The sequence below is a fragment of the Aethalodelphis obliquidens genome, unplaced genomic scaffold (assembly GCF_003676395.1).
Source record: "Aethalodelphis obliquidens isolate GAN/ISIS:26980383/991018 unplaced genomic scaffold, ASM367639v1 scaffold18, whole genome shotgun sequence".
Classification (NCBI taxonomy): Eukaryota; Metazoa; Chordata; class Mammalia; order Artiodactyla; family Delphinidae; genus Aethalodelphis; species Aethalodelphis obliquidens.
Genome location: NW_020837962.1, coordinates 3,973,767 through 3,998,320, shown reverse-complemented (window position 1 = coordinate 3,998,320; position 24,554 = coordinate 3,973,767). Strand labels below are relative to the sequence as shown.

General features: G+C 43.9%; 1 protein-coding gene across 7 annotated transcripts in view; it reads right to left on the bottom strand.

Annotated features, from left to right (window-relative positions):
* Nucleotides 1–24,554, bottom strand: part of TXNDC11 (thioredoxin domain containing 11) — a 66,146-nt gene that overhangs the window by 5,451 nt on the left and 36,141 nt on the right. For 5 of the 7 annotated variants that reach the window (XM_027117380.1, XM_027117379.1, XM_027117376.1 and 2 more), the window contains 5 exons: nucleotides 15,484–15,596; nucleotides 13,209–13,409; nucleotides 6,511–7,303; nucleotides 4,079–4,221; nucleotides 3,024–3,133 (listed from right to left, as the gene is read on the bottom strand). In XM_027117380.1, coding sequence (XP_026973181.1) covers nucleotides 3,024–3,133; nucleotides 4,079–4,221; nucleotides 6,511–7,303; nucleotides 13,209–13,409; nucleotides 15,484–15,596 — 1,360 coding nt within the window. The remainder of the gene's footprint in view (nucleotides 1–3,023; nucleotides 3,134–4,078; nucleotides 4,222–6,510; nucleotides 7,304–13,208; nucleotides 13,410–15,483; nucleotides 15,597–24,554) is intronic. The other 2 variants (XM_027117382.1, XM_027117383.1) reach the window with 1 other exon arrangement.

Below are 24,554 nucleotides of genomic sequence, written 5' to 3'. Positions count from 1 at the left end.
ACTGCTCAGTTGCAGCAAAAGGAACATCCCAGGAGGAAGCGAAGCAGCAGGGCTGCTAAGCCAGGTGTCAATATTCACAAATAGTGCATAAAAAAGGTGGAAATGTTTTGAATCATTAACTTGACAGGAGTCTTCAGAGAAGTATAATTGGGGGCAGAGTGGGGAGGGGGGGAAATCAGTGCCTTGAGTTTGTCCAAAAGGATGAAATACACTTAAAAAAAAAACTGACATAACCATGGCTTCCCTGGTGGCGCAGTGGTTGAGAGTCCGCCTGCCGATGCAGGGGACACAGGTTCATGCCCCAGTCTGGGAGGATCCCACGTGCCGCGGAGCGGCTAGGCCCATGAACCATGGCCGCTAAGCCTGTGCGTCCGGAGCCTGTGCTCCGCAACGGGAGAGACCACAACAGTGAGAGGCCCACGTACCACAAAAAAAAAAAAAAAAAAAAATGACATAACCAAATCATAATGGTTTTAAATAGCTTCATTAACAGAACAGTACTCCTGCCTCTCTGTCTGTGAAAGCCTACCTAGAACATCAGAGTTTCTATTTTATTTTATTTTTATTTTTTTTGCCATATGCGGGCCTCTCACTGTTGTGGCCTCTCCCGTTGCGGAGCACAGGCTCTGGACGCGCAGGCTCAGCGGCCATGGCTCACGGGCCCAGCTGCTCTGCAGCATGTGGGATCTTCCCGGACTGGGCCATGAACCTGTGTCCCCTGCATCGGCAGGCGGACTCTCAACCACTGCACCACCAGGGAAGCCCAGAGTTTCTATTTTTTAAACAAATGGTGTTGAACAGTTTATTCTATAATCAAGTGTTTCTTTCTCCTGATTTTTACTTCAAAGAAAAACCAAACTGTAAAATTAAAAGAAAAACATTTGTAAACATCCACTCAGAATCCCATTGTGCTGATTGGGACCTTCTTTCTGGGATTCTCATTCAGGATTTGGTGTATATGCCTACATACTGATAAGAGCAGAAATCATATTTCATACTCTATTCTTTTCAGTTAATTGTATGAAAAGCATTGTCCTAACGAAGGGGTAAAAATCCCATCAAATGCCCAACCATAATTTACTTAACCATTTTTCTACTGTTGGACATAAATAATGCTGCAATGACCAGCACATGCTTCTCTGCAAGTCCTACTTCCTTAATTCCCCAAAGTGAAATTAGCTGGATCAAAAATGTATAACCATTTTTGCTAAAATGTTGTTAAAATGCTTTCCAAAAAGTTTATGCCAATTTACTTATTCTGTTAGCTACATCTGACTGTGCCAATTTTATTTTATCAACACAAGATTCTACCACTTAAGAGTATTCCTTAATTTAATAAGTATAAATGACACTTTGTTATTGTTTTGATTTACATTTACTAGATTATAATTTCCCCACTTGTTTATTTACTCTCTTCTCTTACATGAAAAGCTGTTCATGACCTTTCTTCACATGGCAGTCCTCAGCTGTTTCTCCCTCCATCCCCCATTTTTTAAAATTGTGGTGAAATATACATAACATTTACCATCTTAGCCATTTCTAAGTGTACAGTGCAGTGGTATTAAGTACATTCATAATGCTGTGCACCCATCACCACCATCCATCTCCAGAGCTCTTTCATCTTGCAAAACTGAAACTGACCCCATTAAACAACTCCTCCCCCTTCTCCCCTCCCCCCATCTCTTGGCAACCACCATTCTGCTGTCTCTATGAATCTGACTACTCTTGGTGCCTCATATAAGGGAAACCATACAGTGCTTGTCCTTTTGTGACTCATTTCACTCAGCATTAATATCCTCAAGGTTCACTCATGTTGCAGCATGTGTCCGAATTTCCTTCCTAATTTTTAGGGTGGAATAATATTCCATTATATGTACAAACCACATTTTGCTCTCAGCAGTTTTCTTAAACCATTTTAATTTCTCAGGGTCTGGAGCATGAACACCTAATTCTGAATCCTGCTCCCTCATTTACAGGTTGTGTAACTCTGGGCAAGCTGCCTAATCCTTTTGAGCCTCAGTTTCCTCCTCAGTAGAAAGAGAGTGGTAATCATACCTGCTCCACTGAATGCTCTAAGGATTAAGTCAGATAATATGTATATACAAAAATCTCGCAGCATAGTAACTCCTCAAGTGTGGCTCTAATCATTACTTACAGCATACACAAAAGGTAAGACATATATGCTGTAAAATACAGCTATCGTCCTTTTGTCAGTTTTATTTTCGTTGCACATTTTTCTAGTGAAATCTGTTCATCTTTCTTGCATTATTTTTTCAACTGCTTCATTTTGGCAAGTTTTCACCTCTCAAAGGAACTAGCAAATCCAATATTCTAGCTTCTGTTATTTTTTTCTATGATTTGATCTTTTATATTTAAATTCTATCTGAAGGTTTTTTTTTTTTGGGTGGTGGGGAGAAGATATAGCTTAAATCTAAATAATTTTCATCTCAGACTGCCTACTACCTGATCCAAAAACTCTTTGAGCCTTGTTTTTACAAAACAATGGTTTAACATTTTTTTGTTTGCTACACATACACATACAGTACCAAGGAATCACAAAACTAGAACATGCAGGTATCAGCCAATCTTGCCTCTTACTTTTAGGAATGAGGAGGGAAAGGAGACCTGGTGGGGAGATTTGCTCCAGGTCCCAGGGCTGGTTGGCAGCACACCAGGGACTGGCCCCCTTTTGCTGGGCCAAGGCCCCAGTGCCATGTATTCCAGAAAGCTGGCCACTTGGGGGGCTATCCGAGCAACCAGGTCAGCACTAATCCCTCAGAACTGCACTCACCCTCCTATGAACTCAATCAGGACTAAATACACTCAACATCATGGAAGAAACACTTAGCATTCATCAGGAAAACTTTGGCTCCAATGAGGTTTTGCTCACAGCTTTAAGCTGACAATCAACCAAATCTTACCCAAGGTCAACAGAAAATGGGCAGACCCTTGCAGGCCATAATGGCTAAGCTGTAAGGAGGAGTGAAGGCAGGCACACAGCGCTGCAGCACGGGCTTCCTTACCTTGCCACAGTGAATGTATCTGCAGGCAGGAGCCGAGCTAGCTGGATAAAGATGTGATTGAGGGCTGGACAGAAGCCGCACCACTGTGCATAATAAAGCAGCAACACGTCCTATGGGAAGAGGAAGATGGCTGTTACTGGGCTGCTCAGGTCCTCACTGTGCTTAGAACCGGGCAGGCATTCAATGAATGTTGCTCATGCACAAATTACAGTGAAAATTTAATCTTCAGGTATTTTCAATTATGTGATTTTAAAAAAAATAAATTTATTTATTTATATTTTTGGATGCATTGGGTCTTCGTTGCTGCACGCGGGCTTTCTCTAGTTTCGGCGAGCAGGGGCTACTCTTCGATGCAGTGCGCGAGCTTCTCACTGCGGTGGCGTCTCTTGTTGCGGAGCACAGGCTCTAGGCGCCCGGGTTTCAGTAGTTGTGGCGTGCGGGCTCAGTTGCTCTGTGGTATGTGGGATCTTCCCAGACAAGGGCTCGAACCTGTGTCCCCTGCATTGGCAGGCAGATCCTTAACCACTGCGCCACCAGGGAAGCCCTATGTGCTTTCTTAAGGACGTTTTACAATCACAAAACCACCATGTAATTCACATGTTCTGCAGTAAGACTGTCATGTGGTCAATCTTTTGTACATCAAAACCAACCACCCCCTGGTGGTGCAGTGGTTAAGAATCCGCCTGCCAATGCAGGGAACACGGGTTTAAGCCCTGGTCTGGGAAGATCCCACATACCGCGCAGCAGGTAAGCCCACAAGCCACAGCTACTGAATGAAGCCTGCGTGCCTAAAGCTTGTGCTCTGCAACAAGAGAAGCCAGCGCAATGAGAACCCTGTGCACCGCAACGAAGAGTAGCCCCTGCTCGCCGCAACTAAAGAAAGCCCACGCGCAGCAACAAAGACCCAACGCAGCCAAAAATAAATTAATTAATTAATTAATTTAAAAAACAAGCAAACCAAAAAAACCCAACTGCTCACCCCGATGACTGCAGCTTTGGAAATTATTATAATAGGGACAGATGGCTTGATTTTTGCCTCGCTCATGATTCTATACCTGTTTTTGAAGGACTACTTCCCAAAAGGTATCCGTTGTCACTTCAGTGATTAAACGCTGAGATGGGAACTGTGAAGAGTCACTTCCAATAAGATGCCTTTTCAAGGGACTGTAGAGAACGCTGAAGTTTTGAATGAAAGACTCTGAAAATAAGGAGAAAATGAGATCAGTTCTTCTCTCAGTACAAGGAGAGTAGTTGGCCTACTTTAAACTCCACATCTAAAAAATTGGGCTGGCTTCGCAGGCCCACATTTTTAACACTTCACCTACAGGCAAAACCCTGAACGAAGCCACCGGGGGGACAGGGGGTAGCTTTGGCAGTAGTAACTCAGCAGACAGCACTTTAGCTAACAAAGCACCACTCGGTGTCCCGTGTTCTACTATGCAGGGACTAGGAATTCGATGCTCCTTTTAAAAACAACACTGGTCCACAAATGGACACCTGAGCCTGTATAAGTCATCAACACGCCACCATGGAGATTTCAACTGTACCAAGACCTTTAAGCATAACTACCGATGCAGTAATTGCACAAGCTACTGTAATGGGGAAGGTGTTTAAATACTCATTAATTTAACGATAAGGAGCTATGGTTTTTGTTTCCTTTATTAAAGTCCTTCAAGTTTCTTTCTTAAAAGGTTAAGAAAAATAAACTCAATTATATTTAGTGGAAAAACACATAAATAAAACCCATAAATAATCCCAAACCCTAACCTGAAGCAACAGTTTTACCCTCCCCACCAACTCTACTATCTTCAGATTCCTTTGTATCATCTGAAGCAGCACTAATCTGAGTTTCACTTCTTTTTTTCTTCTTTTTTCTCTCCATTGCGAGGCCCTAGTGAACAATGATATGTTCTGTGGAGGGCGGAGGAAAGGAGGAAGGTCTTGTGAAGAGAATCCGTCATCAACACCTGACTGATACTTAGTTGGCTAGGTTTTTGAAACATAAAACCAAGAATTATTTACTAATCTGAATGAAGCCTAAATTCTGAAACTGACCCAGAGACAGCTGACTTAAGAGTCAACTCTCCAAAACAACAACGATGCACAGTGAATGTTTTTGGATGAGGACCCTGACAAATTTTGTCACCAACCACAGCACAAAGAACAACGGAGCTAGATGTTTCAGAGGAGATAAGAGAAGATGAAAAGAAATCGGAAGAAGGCTTTTTTCAGATTACCATTAAATTCAGGATGCACACATCATAAGCTAGCTCACTGAATGCTTGAGTATTAGAACAGAATGCAGGAAAATCCAATAAACACTTATGTTAAAAATACAGGCTTATTTCATTTTCAGAAAACAGTACAGTAAAATGTAACTAGGAAACATGAATTAGGAGCAATTTGTAGTATCAAAAGAGTACACACTTCATAAAGTGACTGGTCACAGGGTTCCTCTAAGCACTCAGGAGGCTTTGTGTTTATAACATAAAGCCTTTTATTAACATAAGCCTTTTAACGTGTCTAACATAAGAAACGAGCTTCACCTGGACTTAAAGGACGGCAGCTAAAATGACTATCATTTAGGGGCTTTGAGTTTACTCTTGCTTTCATACTCTCCAAAACTTGAAAATAAAAGGTTTCCCTCCCCACCAAATTCCTCCTGTCTCCATTTGGCAAATGCTAACTTTCCCCCATGTTTCCAACGAGGCTGAACTAACACGGCTTTTGAATTCTCACTTCCTTGTGTGCACATCAAGGATGGCAGCAAAGCCCTGGGAAAAGGACAGCATCAGTTAGTTCACTGCTGCTGCCAAGCCTAAGGGCAAGCTCTCGGATGCACTCCCATAATGGGGACTTACCCGCCACCCCCCCCCAAAAAAGTGGGTTTTGCTGGTTTGCAACCTGAGACGTATTGCACTTGACACTTGTTTGTTACAATCTAGGCACCCAAGGTCAGAGCAGCATTTCTCAACTTGTTATGAAAGAGCAGCAGAACAAACTAGGTCTGGTGGCCTTGATGCCTAGACAGCTAAACCTGTGAGACAAAAAGGGGGGCCAGGTGGTTCTATCGTTTCACTGCTTTCTGTTTAAGTACCTTTCGAATGAAGCCACTGTTGGGGCTCACGTTCATCAGTCCCTGGGGAGTTACCACCCGACCCACTCTCCACCACCCTGTCCGTCACAGAGGCCAGGTTCCCCCCCGGCCGCAGCTCGTGCCACCATGGAAATGAGGCAGGCGCTGCCGATCAGGAACGCTGGACTCTTAGCCCCCAAGGGCTAAGTGAAAAACTTATCCAAAATTTGGAGTTAGGAAGTTTCTGTTCCATTTAATATACAAAATTAGCTTCTTTTAAAATTATGACCAGCTGCAGTCTAAAGATTTCAAATGCGCTAAGAGCCAACCGTAATGAGATCCCTAAATAAAAGTTACCTATGTTAAGTTAAGCAAAGCATTAGGTTTGGGGAAGGAAACTGCCCACAGTACCTAGGGTGAACTTCATAAGAGCTTGTTTTGGATCCAGGACATAATGAGACTCTTCTTTCACGTCAACAATTGCAGCAAATCCTTTCACCCGAGCAGTGCTCGGAGCACCCAGCCTCTCTGCATACAACCAAAATAAATTGGAATCCAAAAGGTAGATGTTCAGGGTCTTGTTGGTTCTGCAGCTCAGGCCTATGAAGCTTGCGTTATCCACGTCCAGTTCAGGAAAGAGATACCTGTTCTCCTCAATGTGAGGAACGGAGCTTGGGGTATCAACCTCACATTTCTTCTCAAGGGAAGAAAATGCAATGGTCGGGGTTTCAAAGACATCTTGTTCAGAATCAATGAAGCCTGTCACGCCCCTGTTTATGGTCCTGCAACATGCAGTGTAGTAGCTGAAAGGGCTATAGAAACTTAGAAAATTCCTGCATTCTATGCTGTCTGATGCCACATGATAAAAGGTCTGCTCCTTGAGGTAGAAAGAATCCAGAGCTGCTGCCATCTCAAAAAAGCTGCACTGGGGCATGCCGACCGAGCTTGGCCTGAGGCCGCCGGCAGTCTGGTTGACACACAGTTCACACACGTTGTGGGTCCTGGAGATGGAGTGCCACTGGGGCAGCACCACGGTGTTGCAGCAGGGGGACTCCGTTATCAGCGGCGGGTCCGGCAGCTGGGCTGGGGGCTCAGGCGCCAGAGACTTGAACACCGGGGCGTCCACTCGCCGCAGGTGCTGAAGGAGCCGCTCCACCACCTGGTCCCCGTGACAGTTGTTGTACTCCAAGGCCACTTCGGTGATCTGAAACACAGGGCAGAGCTCATGAGAGGTGTGGGGGTGACTGAGGGACAGACCCCGTGGCTCTTAGACCTGGAAAGCATCTTGTCTGATTCACAAGAAGGAACCCTGGCTGGAAACACAGCACCAAACAGGAAGCTGTCACACCAAAAGCAATTAATAAAGAGGTTTGGGTTATTTTTCAGATCCTGTCACTCTGTTAACAAATACTGAACCGCCTGTTCAGAGACGGAAGGGGTCTTAGAGGGAGATGTCAGTCTACCCCGTGATGGGGTGAAGTGGCTCACGCCACAACACACATCGAAGAACCAGGAACAGAATTTAAATCTCAACGCCCAGTTGAGTGCACTTTCCTTTACATCCTTAAAACTCCTCGAGACGATGTCTTCTTTCTTCATCATAAGTAAGTCTAAAAATTTCCCAAATATTTGATCCACTTGTTGATCCACCTAACAAGTGGATCAAATATTTCACAGCATATGTTTCCAAATAAATTCATGCCTCACAGGAGGCTACGAATTCAGCCTCTTCCAAACCATACTCAACCATCTCGCCTTCCTCCCCCTGTACCACCCTTTCTAGAAAATGGCATCAACAAACTGGAAAAATCAGCTAACCCTCAATTTCTCCTCTGCATCACCCAAGCCTCCAATCCAGCCAGCTCTGACTTCAGCAACACGAAGCGGCCCCCCTTTGCACCCTCACAGTCACTGCCTCAACTCAGGCTCTCATGTGTCACAGAGTGCCCCCGTTTTCTCTCCCCCGCCTTAACTGAGCCTCCACACTGCCAACACTTATTTTTAAAAATACACCCTAAGCAGGAGACTCCTCTGCTAAATGACATTCGACGGCTCCCTATTACCTGGAGGGTAACCCTAACATAATCTGACCTGAGTCTGCCTTTCCGGTGTCACCCCACCACCTTTACACCAGCCAGGCCCTTCCACAATGCCTTGCCTTCAGAGGCCTGGCCGGGGCCTCCTCCATCTGACAAACCTCAACACTCTCCCCAAGACCCTGCACCAGGATGGCTGCTCCAACAAAGCTAACACCCCCACCCTCCCCCATGAAGAGTCTACATCTTCAGGGTTAGTCCCAGAAGCCCTTCCCAGACAGTCTCCCAACTGTCTGTCAAGACATCCCTCTTCCCCACAGGCTTAAGGATCCTCAAGGGCAGGGACCATGTTTGATTTATCCTGCTATCCCCGCAGCCTAGCTCAGAGCCTGAAACATAACAAATGGTCGATAAACAGCTGGTGAACGAAGGGCATCTCAGGATAAGTACATGCTCCCGCTTCTCGGGGAGATGAACCCCTTTACGCTCAGACCAGTGTTAGCCATTTAGATTCACATTTCATTCCAAGGCTCTTCCATTTCCGAACTGAGTACCTTTCACCACCCAACAGCCACCCCAGGTCAATGAAAAAGATGAGCAAGTCATTATAATCCAAAGGCATTTATACTCCCTAAAATAGAACTGTGTGCTAACTTAAATCCCACCAAGGTTAGTTAAAAGGTGTCAAGTCACTCAGGATTTTGTTTCATTAAAGAGTGTGGGGGAGGGGGGGACTTCCCTGGTGGTGCAGTGGTTGGGAGTCCGCCTGCCGATGCAGGGGACACGGGTTCGTGCCCCGGTCCGGGAAGATCCCACATGCCGTGGAGTGGCTGGGCCCGTGAGCCATGGCCGCTGAGCCTGTGCGTCCAGAGCTTGTACTCCGCAACGGGAGAGGCCACAACAGTGAGAGGCCCGTGTACCGCAAAAAAAAAAAAAAAAAAGAGTGTGTGTGTGTGTTTGTGTGTGAGAAAACCATTTAATAAGTGCTTTTCCAATTTCAAAGAAAACCCAAATTTTATAACATATGATACTTATAGACAGAGTTAATTTAAGACATATGCGTTTGTACAGAAAAACAGATTGTTTGAATAGTTCTTCAGCATAAAAATGGTTACTTCAGATGATAAACCAGTGTTTTGGTTTTTTGCCCCCGCACAAAAACATCTCAGCCCTTTTTAAAGGATAAGGCTCTGACAGCACATTACGCTAAAAAGGTCAAGCCCGTGTGATTCATAAATAGCCCAGCTGCCCTCATGCCCCATCCTGGTACTACTTTATATTCAAAGACATAATAGATTACCACCCCCAGTCCCCCCCACCAAAACCCACAAAAATTCAAGTACAGTCAGCCCTCCATATCCTCAGGTTCTGTATCTGCAATTCAAACAACCATGGATCGAAAATATTCAGGGGGAAAAATGCCAGAAAAGAAAGCTTGAATTTGCTGCACATAGGCAACTATTTACATACCATTTATATTATATCAGGTATCATAAGTAATCTTAGAGACGATTTAAAATATACAGAAGATGTGCATAGGTTATATACAAATACTATGCTATTTTACACATGGAACTTGAGTATGTTGGATTTTGGTACCTGCAGGGGGCCTGGAACCAACCCCACTGTGGATACCAGGGGACGTCTGTATTTGCCATGGATTTTTATGAAAAGTCCAAGTAGGAGTACACTGAGGAGAGCAAAACTCCTTACGGGGTCTTCCTTCCTCATCTCTTTCATTCTTAATGTCTCTCACAAACAAAACAGCCGTGTAAAGGACATTCTTAAGTGAAGAAAATATTTTATACAGTAATGCCCCTGAAAAGTGAGGAGTTCTTAGTTTTCTCCTATAAACTGAACCAGTTTTTACTGTTATATTCCGTTTTCATAACAGGCAGTTTTGAAAAGGCACTCCAGTTACACCCCGTATATGAATCACTTGATGTCACATTTAATTTCATGTGAATAAGGAAAATTTGGCAAAAAACTTTAAATGTTTGCACTATAAATGCTTCCTTCCATTTTCGTTAATCGGAGAAATCTGTAAGTCTGGACAAGGTGCCTTTTTCTCCTAGACTCGTACGCAGTGGACGCCTCAGAGCAGCGCTGTGAAAGCTAAGAACCCGGGACTTCCCTGGTGGCTCAGTGGTTAAGAATCCACCTGCCAATGCAGGGGACACGGGTTCGAGCCCTGGTCCGGGAAGATCCCACATGCCGCAGAGCAGCTAAGCCTGTGCGCCACAACTACTGAGCCTGCGCTCTAGAGCCTGCGTGCCGCAACTATTGAAGCCCGTGCGCCCAGAGCCTGTGCTCCGCAACAAGAGAAGCCACCGCAGTAAGAAGCCCACTCGCTGCAACTTGAGAAAGCCCCTGTACAGTAACGAAGACCCAATGCAGCCGAAAATAAAATTAATTAATAATAAAAATAATTCAAAAAAACAAGCTAAGAACCCACACAGAGTCTCTTCTGGCTGCGCTAAGAATTTCTTTTGATAAGCACACTGAGATGTCTCATGAGCTCTCCGGGACTCTCTGGAGACGCTGGGGTCAGGGGCCTGACTCCGTGCGCGGTGCAGGCTGTGCTCTCCCGGGGGCAGGGTGGGGCACATGTGTGGAAGAGCAGCTGCCTGGTGCTGGCCTGGGCCTCACAGGGCAGTCCCCACATGGCCGTCCCTTACTGACTGACTCCCCTGCCCCGACTCTACAATGACCACTCTCTTCTCGACAAGGCAGGCCTCCTCCATCGCCTGCCCAAAGTTGGGTCTAAAAGCATAAATGGAAAAATAAGGCTTAAGGCTTAAATTCTTTTGGGGTCAAGGAGCCTTTGAGTTTAGAACTCACCCTCATGTAAGGGAGGTGTTCACCCCTCCCACCCTGCCCAACCCCAAGGATGACTTCCTTACTTCTAGTCACTGTGTCACACTTTCCATGGTCACACCCCCACTTCCCATCCCCAACACCACTGTCCAAGTTCAGCATCTTCCTACTTCTCACTTTTCTGGAACACGGCTGCTAGGAAAACTTTAATAATGGTAACACAGCTCTGCTGACAGCGCTCTATTATCAGACTTTGACGGCTACGATTAATCCTGGAGTCCTCAAAGAAGCACCCAAAAGCCTCTCCTCCAGCGTTTTTTTTCTGGGTCTTCTTCAATCAGTTCTTTATGGAGACCATACAACCTGTCCTATTTCCTAATATCTAAACCCGTCGCCCCCTGCCCACCCCCGTGCCTTTGCTCAGGCTATTCCTTCCCTTAAGTTGCTCTCAGCCCGTCACAATTCTAGCCACCCCTGAAGGCCTGTCTCAAACACTCATCCCTCCCACAGCCCCCTCCTGCCTCCCTCCTGCCCAGCCCCCAGCTTCCCAGGACAGCACCCACTCTCCTCCAGTTCCTCCTGGGGCTGAGCACACTCTGCCTTGAATTACAAGCAGGTTCTTGCTCCCCTACCAGACAGGCCTCTGAGACCATGAGACCAAGGCTCTGCCTTCTCCATCTTTCTCCACCGTGGCTCCCGGGCACAGTGCTCCATAAACGTTTGCTAAAGGGGCCTGAAATGAACAGGGAAATGTACTGCACTTGGCTGGTAATCCATAACACTAAGATGCCGCCTGGTTTAACCACAGGCTGCGATTAAGGGACTCTCTTCAGCTCACAGGGACACTAAGAGCCTGGAGGAAAGGAGCTGTGGGCAAAACCTTGATAAACAAAGACAGAGGAGTACAGGGAGATGGGGGAAACACTCACCCAGAAACAAAGAGTTGGAAAGCAAGTGTCTCCCACCAGGTGTCTAAATCCAAGCACAACCCCCCCGAGAAACTGGGCTCCAGTCACAAAATACCACACAACCCAGAACCCCGACATGCCCAGACAAGACAGAATTCTCCAGGAGGAAACTTTAAAAGTTAAAGTAAAAATCCACAACCATGGCTAATACCTTGGTTGAAAACCCCACCTTTCCTACAAAGAGCTTTAAGGGCTCTTAATACTAGAGTGTCTTAGTTCATAAAATAACTGTGTAGTGAAGATTTTCTAAAGAAATTAAGTCTTATTACTTCAAGTCCTCCCTAATCAGAGAAAAAACAAAGCTATTTCACCTTCTCTCCTTTCCCCCTCTAAGCCATGGGAGCAGCGCTCACTCAGAAGGCCCCCAGCAGGGATACTAACTGCAACAAAGAGGCTCCAGAGCAGCCAAGTGAGGGTCTGGCCTGGCCTCCCGGCTCCCTCAGGAAAGGAGAATCCTGCCTCCCGGCTCCCTCAGGAAAGCAGGCCATCAGGCTCATGTGGAGGGCTTGGGAGAGGCCGCATCTAGGCAGCCTGGCCAGTGATTCACTGGCTGTCTGAAATTGGTTTGGGCCAATTAAGGGATCCTTGAGGGAAGGAAAAAATAAAACTCCCAGTAAATCCAATTTAGCAATCCCAGGCGTTCTCGGCTGATTGTTATTGCTCTAAGTGCCTCGAACAATCCCATGTATAAAATAAACTCACACCCAGAGACAGTGAATGCACCAGATGAAGCAGAAAAGGCAGCAGGGAGGGGCTGACTCCTGATGGCGGTTGTCTCCGAAAACTGCTCTGTGAGACATGCAAGGTTTAGAAAAACATGGGATCCCAAGGTCACCACCACTGCTGCTGGCCGCTGGGCTGAGAGTGGCCAGGGCCAACAGTCTGATCAAACCCCCGCGACAACAGAATCCCAAAGGCCACACTAAACCCTGCCACACTAAACCCTACCATCCCCTCTGCCCCTCTCCCGGGCATCCATCACCGCAGGAAGAGAGCCATCTGGTCCTTTTCCAGAGAGGCACAGTTTGCCTTCCCTGTCCCCTCCGACTCAGCAGACCTGAGCAGCTGTCAGTAATGTGGCCAGAGAGGCTGTGGTGAGTCCTACCCAAGGCACGGGCTCTCCTGCTCACTTACAGGAGAAAGAAGTAACGCCACAGAAACGCAGCAGCTGCTCCTGGCGGCCGCTCGGCGGCTAGGGGAAACTACTCTGATCGCGGAATGAGAAAAGGCTAAGTTAATGAGTTTCTCCGACTCCTTATGAGACACCTTTTACCATTATGACTCTTACCTCATCTATTAAAGGATGACTTTCGGCTAAGGGATTAAAAGGTATAAATACAAAAAGTGCTGGTCCCTTCTTCAGTTCATTGTTCAGCAGGAGACTCTTGCCGCCGTGGGGCCGCAGCCATCGAAGGAGCATCTCTCGGTTTTCTAAGGCCCACTTATAGATGTTCTCAGCTGTGTAGTTGATGACCTCCCTGGGAAAGACCTGGGAAGGACAAACGCACAGAGGATAAAAGGCAGGGCAGGATCAAAGCACATCCTCAGCCCCGTCCTCAACCCCACACTTCACAGGTGAGGAAAATGAGGCTCAGAGCAGTGATACGACCTGTCCCTGCCTGTGCAGCTAAACCCTGGCTCTACTTCTCCAGACAGAGCGCTTCCTCACAAGCAGCTCGGAAAAGCAAAAGCAGCTGTAAGAGGTGACTTGCATATCATGTGGTTCATCTTTTTCCCTTTAGACAGACTCGTCTATCAACAAATAAGCCTCCTTGCCTGCTGCTGGCAACAATGACCTCTACCACCCTGCGCAAGGGGAGCTCTAAGGGAACAGAAATGATGGAGTCAAGGATAATTTTTACCTTGGTAAAATCATGTTTAACTTGGTCCCTGGGGACCCTCTGTTAGGGCAGAAGTTTGGATCTGCCTTGCTCACATGTACCCCCAGTGACCAGAACACCTGGCACAGAGCGGGAACTCAACAAATATTTGCATGAATCCATAAGTAACCTAGAACTTGTACAAGGCCACGGGTCACATTTTATGTGTACAGAATGAAGGAGAGATACACCTAGATTTTTTGCTTTGTTTTCCTATAATAATCAAGAGTACGTCAACATAAAATTATTTTTGAAATTCCAGTGATATAAATCACTGGGTTTCAAACAAAACTCCCCACAGAATGCTTTGGAGAGTTCCACAAAATGAGGTATTTTACACTCCCCAAAATACAGGTTTAAATTGGCTTACAACAAAGATGTCTACTGCTTTTATTTTTTAAAAATACTGGTATCCCAGTATTATTTCATTTGCTAAAAGGAATTCTGCTGCTACACCAACCAACCAACCTTAAAAAGTATGGAACTGATGCAGTAAACCCAATATCTTTTTCAGTATCGTTCTCAGTCCTACCTTCTTTTCTCCGTCTATTTTAAATTTCTTCCTCAGTACCCTTTACTATACATAAACATGATATATGTTGGTTGTATAGCATGCTATAAAGGAAGGATGAAGGAAAAGGATAGCAAAGGCAGATGAAGTCAAAAGAAGCTTAGACAGAGAAACAAGGAGAGTGGGTGGGTGGTCGGAGAAACCATCACAGCAGTGATTCCCAAAGTGGGATGGTGGGAGTCTGAAAAAACATAATCAACATTTCTATCTGGAAAACACAGAAATACATTTGACTTTGGGAATATAAACTGCGAGAAGTAAAGCCATCTGGGATACAGAGATATGCAGAAGCCAGGGTGACTGGCACTGAGGGCGCCCCCCAGGAGGGTCTAACAGCATGAGGTCTGCACACTGAGCCGAGGGGAGCGTGGGATTAAAGGGCTGGGCACACTGGGTACGGGAGATCTGGTCTTCACTCGACCTGTAAGTCACTGACACCATCAATGAAGTCAGAGAGAGAAAATACTGAAGAAAAATAAACTCAGTGCTGAGACTGAGGAAGTAGCAATAAACAGAGCAGAAGCACAGCACTAAGCAGGATACAGGTCAAAAGCTCAGAAATAGCTGAGTTGGGGCTGGTCCACCAGAAAGCAAATAAAATCAGGGAACAAAGACAACAATGGAAAACGAGGCTCTCTGGGGCGGAAAGCCAACAACTTCTCACTGTGACTTGACAAGAACTTCAAAATCCATTTCATCAGCTAAAGGAGAAAAGCATGTCACATTACTACTCTTGATAAATGGAACAAATGAAGAAAGAACATTGCCCAAAGGAAGCTTAACCTCTGAGAACATGAGCCCAGAGTAACACTTCTCCAACAGAGTAGCTGCAATTTCATCCAAGAAGGAAAACTAACAAGGCTGTATCAAAATCTAAGAATATAAACAGAATTTCTAGATGTTAAATCCAAGAGCCCTCTAATGCATGAGTTCTAAACCAGGGGCATGGGCTCTACAGAGGGGCTGTAGGGACTCTCAGTTTGCAATATAAAATCATGTGCACTCCCCTAGAGAGAGTATCCATAGATTTTATCCAATTCTCAAAGAAGTCTGTGATCCAAACAAGGTTTAGAACCACTGCGCTAATATAAACGTGATTTCAAAATACTTACAAGTGATGTGTTGAAATGTCTATGTAAATACACACTTCCAGAGTGTACTAAGGATACCAGTTTCGCAAGATGTTTATTTGTGATAACCCCAAATCGTACTGTTCCTAGGTAATCTGAAACAGAAAATTTTCCTTTATTAAAAAGAAAAAGCCTATGCCTTAAAGCAACCACAAAACCCAGTGATCAAATCCTGACGCACAAATTCCCCAGAGCAAAGCTCTTTTTGGGCACCTAGCCTAGACAGAAAAGGAGAAGCCGAAGAAACAACCTCCTGAAACAGACCTCATGTCTACTCCTGTGCACCTGTCTCTGACAAGCACTTGCACTGTATCCGTCCGTGTCCCCCCGACTCACTAGCCCCACCTGGAAGCCCAGGCACATGCTGTTCTGTCTGGACACTTCCACGGCCAATTCCTTCTCATCATTCAGATCTCAGCTCTGACCCCACCTTCTGTGAGAAGCCCTCCCTGACCACCCGCCTCTGGGAAAACACTCAGAGGATGGTCTGGAAGGGGAAACTGGGGCTCCCTCCTGACTCAGGTCCTCTCTCTACCATTACTCTAATTTTTTTTGTTGTTGTTGTGGTACGCGGGCCTCTCACTGTTGTGGCCTCTCCCGCTGCAGAGCACAGGCTCTGGACGCGCAGGCTCAGTGGCCATGGCTCATGGGCCCAGCCACTCCGCGGCATGTGGGATCTTCCCGGACCGGGGCACAAACCCGTGGTCCCCTGCATCGGCAGGTGGACTCCCAACCACTGCGCCACCAGGGAAGCCCTACTCTAATTTTTTAATAGCACTTATTAACTGGTACATAATCCTACTGATTTATTTAGATTTTCTTTGGTCTAACTTCCTCTTAAGTTCTGTGAAATTAGAAACCTTGTTTATTGCTGTTACCCCAGCACCTAAAGCAGTGTCTGGGCATCTGCATATTGACCTCTTGATTAATAAATATTAGTTAAATGAATCAATCTAGCATATATAGTAACTCATATAAATTAGTAAGAAAAAGAAAGCAGTTAAAAATGGTCAAATCACAGAAAAAGAAATATAAAAGGCTAAAAATACACTCAACCTCACTATTTCAGAGGAAAGCAAATGAGAACAAAATGCCACTTTTCACCTTCAAAATGCCCAAAATTTGAGACACAGGAAATATCAAATATTGATGACCAGCAGAGAAACGAGTACTCTGATGCAAAGCTGGTGGAAAGGGTAAAATGGCAGCCGCTTGGGAGAGCATCTGCTGTAGTGACCACAGTGGGACAGGGACACAGCCTGCAGCCCCACAGCTCCACTTCTTAGTGTCTACACATGTGCACCAAGAGACAAGCAAGGACAGTCACCAAGAAGTACTCTGCAGCTGTTAAAAACAGTGGGGCAGGGCTATCTATACAACATGAATAGATTTTCTAAGACACATATGAGAAAAAAAGCAAGCTGAAGAAAGATAAAGTACACCTTTTATGTGGAAAAAAGCGTCACACATAAAATGTTTTCCCCTTCAGGCACGTATGTTTAGAAATGTATACAGAATCTGAAAGGATAATAAAAATTGTTTCGTGTTGGGGGATGGAGATCAAAGGGGACTTTATCCTTAGGTGTGAAGCTTTCTTTTTCCCCCCCAAGGAGTATATTTAATGTAATATTTGTGTGATTAAGAACTGACTAAAATATCTAGTATTAAAGGAGGTGGATAAGACAGTGTAGGAAAAGGTGCATTCTTTCCTATCCCCTTTCTGCTTTATTAGCAAATGTTAAATAAAATATCAGTTAAACTTTAAATGCTACCAACTGATATTTAAGTAGTTAAAATATGTAGGTGCTAAACACACGAAGTTTCTAGCTTAACCACACGGCCCATCTTCCAGCAGTGGCGGCATCTTCCTCTCAGAGGAGGAGTGGCTGTTGAGGATGAGGTGAGAGTGACCGTGTCCCTAACAGCGACTGGACAATCTAGCACAAACCTGATGAGTTTAAAATGGCACAAAACCAAAGAAACACAAGAAGAGGAAATCAGAAATGGGGCTTCCCTGGTGGCACAGTGGCTAAGACTCCACGCTCCCAATGCAGGGGGCCCGGGTTCAATCCCTGATCGGGGAACTGGATCTTGCGTGCCGCAACAAAGATCCCGTGCATCACAATTGTAAGACCTGGCACAGCCAAATAAAAATAAGTAAATAAATAAATATTAAAGAAAAAAAAGAATAAACCAGAAATGACGGAAATGGCTTACTTACAGGGTGGGTGGCAAAGGGGTGGGTGGGTAATGGGAACTGGAGAACAGGGGTGAGGCAGCCTGACTTTCCTCTGAGTATCAGAACCACGGCAAAGCTCACAGCCTTCACACACGCAAAAACTAAAATCATGATACCAACCAGCATGTGTGGGGATCCAGTGGGGAACACAAGCACTAACAAACCAACCTAGCTGTACTGCAAATGCATCACACCTCAGTGAAGGGGTGGTGAGTGGGGAGAAAGAACTGAACCAGAAGAGAACAGCAAACGGTATCTTGACTGAATACTGTAAAACTAAAGACGATGAGAGCCAGGCTTCTCAGGGCAGGAGAAAAGTTACATACGAAGAGGGGAAATCTAAAATAAACTCTGCGGTGTTAAACTGGAATCAGAAAAAATTAGTATAAACTTATGAACTTTTGTATAACCTTACGACTTATGACACAGATAACAGATATAGAACTATGGAGGCATGCATGTGTGTGGGTATAAATACATATATGTCCTAGCTCTTTCTGCTGAAAGGGCCTAGAAGTAATGACACCTAATACTGAAGAGCATATCTTGTACACAGATCTGGGTTTCTAAATGTCACTCTCCAATAAAAAGAAACCAGGGCTTATTGGAGAAGAGGCTGATCCCAGAGCTGGGGCAAAGGAAGTACAAGATGAGCCTGAAACATCTTGTCAAGTCAGAACGAAAGATGTGCTCATAAAAGGAGGGGGATATGTTCAAAGGACACAGGCGCCAACCTAAGATGCTCCTAATGGCCAAAGCCAGAACAATTTGAGCAATAAAATAAACAACCAGTATTTTTCGAAAGTGTCAATATCATGAAAGACAAGGAAAGAGTGAGGAATTGTTATAGGAGGAGACTAATTAAATGTGATGTAGGATCCCAGATCAGATCCTGGAACAGAAAACAGTCATTAGTGAAAACACTGGCAAAATTCAATAACGTCTGCAGTTTAGTTAATAATCCTGCACCAATGTTAATTTCTTAGTTTTGGCAAAAGCACCCTAACAAATGGTTAAATAATATGTTAACAATGGGGGAAGCTAAGTGAAGGCAGGACGTTAGGAAACTCCCTGTTCTATTCTTCCAACTTTTCTGCAAGCATAAAATTAGTTCAAAATTTAAATTTAAAAAAATGGCATAGGGCTTCCCTGGTGGCACAGTGGTTGAGAGTCCACCTGCCGATGCAGGGGACACGGATTCGTGCCCCGGTCCGGGAAGATCCCACATGCCGCGGAGCAGCTGGGCTCGTGAGCCATGGCCGCTGAGCCTGCGCGTCCAGAGCCTGTGCTCCGCAATGGGAGAGGCCACAACAGTGAGAGGCCTGCATACCGAAAAAAAAAAAAAAAAAAAAAGGCATAACATATAAGTTCAGATTCCAAAGCTGTCAGAAGAAAAAGCAGGACCCAAGAGAGGATATGAATTGGTAGAAGCAAAGACACCACTCTCCAGGAGAGGGCTGAATTTTGGTAGACTGCCATCAATAAAGAGAGGAGTGAAGGAAAAGCAGCCAGTAGGAAACTCATTTGATAGTCCGCCAAAGTCACCAACATGATTTATTGGAGCAGAGGAATAAGTAGTGACAGCTTGACTCAAAAGTTGAAAGGGTTCATTCAAAAACCTGTTTAACTGCATTAATAAGAATGGACAGGGCTTCCCTGGTGGCGCAGTGGTTGAGAGTCCACCTGCCGATGTAGAGGACGCAGGTTCGTGCCCCAGTCCGGGAAGATCCCACATGCCGCAGAGCAGCTGGGCCTGTGAGCCATGGCCGCTGAGCCTGCACGTCCGGAGCCCGTGCTGTGCAGCGGGAGAGGCCACAACAGTGAGAGGCCCGTGTACCGCAAAAAAAAAAAAAAAAAGAATGGACAGCCGCCTGCACAGAGCAGATTCTAACATGCCCAAACATGTTATAATTTCAAAATTTTATTTTTTACAGAGAAATTTACAAAAATCACACATTTTTAAAGTTCCTGCATACAGTGGAAATCTTGCTGGAAGAAGCAGCTTAAGTTTGCAGTCCCATGTGTACAAGGAGTACATGAATTAGCAGAGAAAGTTTACAGTGTCAAAATGACACAAGAAAGTAAAACTTCTCATCTCCATATCCAGAACATTCTGTTAAGCAGGGCTCCAGGGCTTTCTACAATAGGGGCTTTTGTCATTTATAAAATGAGTAATTTTGTCCTAAAATGAATGAAGCTTTAATACTTTAATTAAGGTCTTTGAATGTGTTAATAATTAAAAATAAATTCAGAATCATGCTCTCCCCTCCCCCAACAATGGTCCAACACAATGGCATGATCCTATTCAGTTAATAATAATAATAATATGGGCTTCCCTGGTGGCGCAGTGGTTGAGAGTCTGCCTGGAGATGCAAGGGACATGGGTTCATGCCCCGGTCCAGGAAGATCCCACATGCCGCGGAGCAGGCTAGGCCCATGAGCCATGGCCACTGAGCCTGCGCGTCCGGAGCCTGTTCTCCGCAACAGGAGAGGCCACAACAGTGAGAGGCCCGCGTACCACAAAAAATAATAATAAATCAATAAAATAATAATAAAATTTCCAAACTTGCACAAGTCTCTTAGATAGCCTCATCCACCACAGTACAGACAGCAGAAGAACTACAATCCTGCAGCCTGTGGAACAAAAACCACATTCACAGAAAGATAGACAAGATGAAAAGGCAGAGGGCTATGTACCAGATGAAGGAACAAGATAAAACCCCAGAAAAACAACTTAATGAAGTAGAGATAGGCAACCTTCCAGAAAAATAATTCAGAATAATGATAGTAAAGATGATCCAGGACCTCGGAAAAAGAATGGAGGCAAATATCGAGAAGATGCAAGAAATGTTTAACAAAGATCTAGAAGAATTAAAAAACAAACAAACAGAGATAAACAATACAATAACTGAAATGAAAACTACACTAGAAGAAATCAATAGCAGAATAACAGGCAGAAGAACGGATAAGTGACCTGGAAGACAGAATGGTGGAATTCACTGCTGCAGAACAGAATAAAGAAAAAAGAATGAAAAGAAATGAAGACAGCCTAAGAGACCCCTGGGACAACATTAAACGCAAAAACATTCGCATTATAGGGGTCCCAGAAGGAGAAGAAAGGACCCAAGAAAATATTTGAAGAGATTATAGTCGAAAACTTCCCTAACATGGGAAAGGAAATCCAGGAAGTGTAGAGAGTCCCATACAGGATAAACCCAAGGAGAAACATGCCGAGACACGCAGTAATCAAACTGGCAAAAATTAAAGACAAAGAAACATTACTGAAAGCAGCAAGGGAAAAATGGCAAATAACATACAAGGGAACTCCCATGAGGTTAACAGCTGTTTTCTCAGCAGAAACTCTACAAGCCAGAAGGGAGTGGCATGATATACTTAAAGTGATGAAAGGGAAGAACCTACAACCAAGATTACTCCACCCTGCAAGGATCTCATTCAGATTCGATGGAGAAATCAAAAGCTTTACAGACAAGCGAAAGCTAAGAGAGTTCAGCACCACCAAAACAGCTCTACAACAAGTGCTAAAGGAACCTCTCTAAGTGGGAAACAAGAGAAGAAAAGGACCTACAAAAACAAACCCAAGTTTGACTAGAGAAGGGCTTGCTCTCCGTTACAGTGAAAATTAGGTTGACAAAAAAAAAAAAAAAAAAAAAAAAAAACCCAAAACATTTAAGAAAATGGTCATAGGAACATACATATCGATAATTACCTTAAACATGTATGGATTAAATCCTCCAACCAAAAGACACAGGCTTTCTGAATGGATACAAAAACAAGACCCATATATATGCTGTCTACAAGAGACGCACTTCAGACCTAGGGGCACATACAGACTGAAAGTGAGGGGATAGAAAAAGATATTCCATGCAAATGGCAATCAAAAGAAAGCTGGAGTAGCAATACTCATACCCGATAAAATACTTTAAAATAAAGAATGTTACAAGAGACAAGGGAGGACACTACATAATGATCAAGGGATCAATCCAAGAAGAAGATATAACAATTATAAATATATATGCCCCCAACATAGGCGCACTTCAATACATAAGGCAACTGCTAACAGCTATAAAAGAGGAAATCGACAGTAACACAATACTAGTGGGGGACTTTAATAACACCTCAGTTACACCAATGGACAGATCATCCAAACAGAAAATTAACAAGGAAAGACAAGATTTAAATGACACAATAGACCCGATAGATTTAATTGATATTTATAGGACATTCCATCCAAAAACAGTAGATTACACTTTCTTCTCAAGTGCACACTGAACATTCTCCAGGATAGATCACATCTTGGGTCACAAATCAAGCCTCAGTAAATTTAAGAAAACTGAAATCGTATCAAGCATCTTTTCTGACCACAATGCGATGAGACTAGAAGTGAATTACAGGGAAAAAAACGTAAAAAACAAACACATGGAGGCTAAACAATACGTTACTAAATAACCAAGAGATCACTGAAGAAATCAAAAAATACCTAGAGACAAATGACAATGGAGACACGACGACCCAAAACCTATGGGATGCAGCAAAAGCAGTTCTAAGAGGGAAGTTTATAGCAATACAAGCCTACCTCAAGAAACAAAAAAATCTCAAATAAACAATCTAACCTTGCACCTAAAGGAACTAGAGAAAGAAGAACAAACAAAACCCAAAGTTAGCAAAAGGAAAGAAATCATAAAGATCAGAGCAGAAATAAATGAAATAGAAACAAAGAAAACAATAGCAAAGATCAATAAAACTAAAAGTTGGTTCTTTGAGAAGATAAACAAAATTGATAAACCATTAGCCAGACTCATCAAGGAGGAGAAGACTCAAATCAATAAAATTAGAAATGAAAAAGGAGAAGTTACAACAGACACCACAGAAAAACAAAGCATCCTAAGAGACTACTACAAGCAACTCTATGCCAATAAAATGGACAACCTGGAAGAAATGGACAAATTCTTAGAAAGGTAGAACCTTCCAAGACTGAACCAGGAAAAAATAGAATATATGAACAGACCAATCATAAGTAATGAAATTGAAACTGTGATAAAAAATCTTCCAACAAACAAAAGTCCAGGACCAGATGGCTTCACAGGTGAATTCCATCAAACATTTAGAGAAGAGCTAACACCCATCCTTCTCAAACTCTTCCAAAAAACTGCAGAGGAAGGAACACTCCCAAAATCATTCTATGAGGCCACCATCACCCTGATACCAAAGCCAGACAAAGATACTACAAAAAAAGAAAATTACAGACCAGTATCACTGATGAATATAGATGCAAAAATCCTCAACAAAATACTAGCAAACAGAATCCAACAACATACTAAAAGATCATACACCATGATCAAGTGGGATTTATCCAGGGATGCAAGGACTCTTCAATATATGCAAATCAATCAATGTGATAAACCATATTAACAAATTGAAGAACAAAAACCATACGATCATCTCAATAGATGCAGAAAAAGCTTTTGACAAAATTCAACACCCATTTATGATAAAAATTCTCCAGAAAGTGGGCAAAGAGGAAACCTACCTCAACATAATAAAGAAAAAAAAAATCTCAATAAACTGTTAGCCAGGTAACTGGCCAGTTATAGTCTCTATTAACCATCCAGTGCAAGGTGTCAGAAAGACACCTGCAAGATGTAACAACATCTTGAAAGAACACCTGGGTGAAGGCAGTAGTTACTGAGCAGTTTCTGTAGCAGGTCACATAGACACTAAGTAGGTCAAGGTGACCACAGCATGAAGACTGCTGCCTGCTACAAAAGGTGCTGAGTCCTTGGCCCTGTGTCCCTCAGCTACAAGGCAACCCACTGCACACACAGCCACCACTAGGCTCCCCATGAGACGTGGGGTGAGCAGAATGAATACTATCATGCTGATTCGCTGTCTGTGTGCTTTGAGTAACAAACAGCCTTTCTTTGATCCATTAAACATTGTCTACTTTAGCATGTATTGTAGGTTTACCCTTTGCTATCTTTTATGAGACTAGGGTTCTTTTCTGCCACTAACAGAATGCTCTACCCCTGCTTCCCACGCCCCCATAGGTGGAGCTTCCGCTGACCTTCTTGTACCTTCGACACGCCACTGTCACCATTTACCTCATGGCAACCACCAAGGATGCATCGAGAATGGAAAGATCTGAAATTCCATCTGGTTTCCATTCAGATTCATCTGGCTCACTTGTGACCTTTCTGGTGTGCATTCAGGTTTTTTGTTTTTGGCCACTGCCTAATGCTTTAATATCAGACTACTTCATTTTGCTTAAAACCACTGCTTTAAATTCAATTTTTAATATTAAAACTTCAGTTCAGTATTAAGGTAAAGCAAACACATTCTGAGGCAAGACCTCAGTGAGGCAAAATATTAAAATTCTCACACATTCCAGAAAGAACAAGAATTCGTTTCTTCTGTTAGCAAAAGAGAATAGTTTTTTCTTTTTATTGAAGTACAGTTGATTTACAATATTGTATGTTTCAAGTGTATAGCAAAGTGATTCAGATATGTACATATGTATATATATATTTATTTCAGATTATTTTCTACTAATATATTTTTAACTGTGCTTTAAAGTTAATAATAAAGCGTCCTGCCAGAAGCAAAGCTACACAATTCGCACTCAGCAACTACCAGATTACCAAGACTACCAGGAGGACACTCTGAAGCATTAACTCAAGGATGTGCCTGCAGGAAGGAGACTCAGTATCTTAGGAAATAACTGTTTTCCCCAGGATACTTGGATAATGAGGCCTAGGCCATGAGTGCACTGTCCTATGTCGTAGCCACTAACCATATG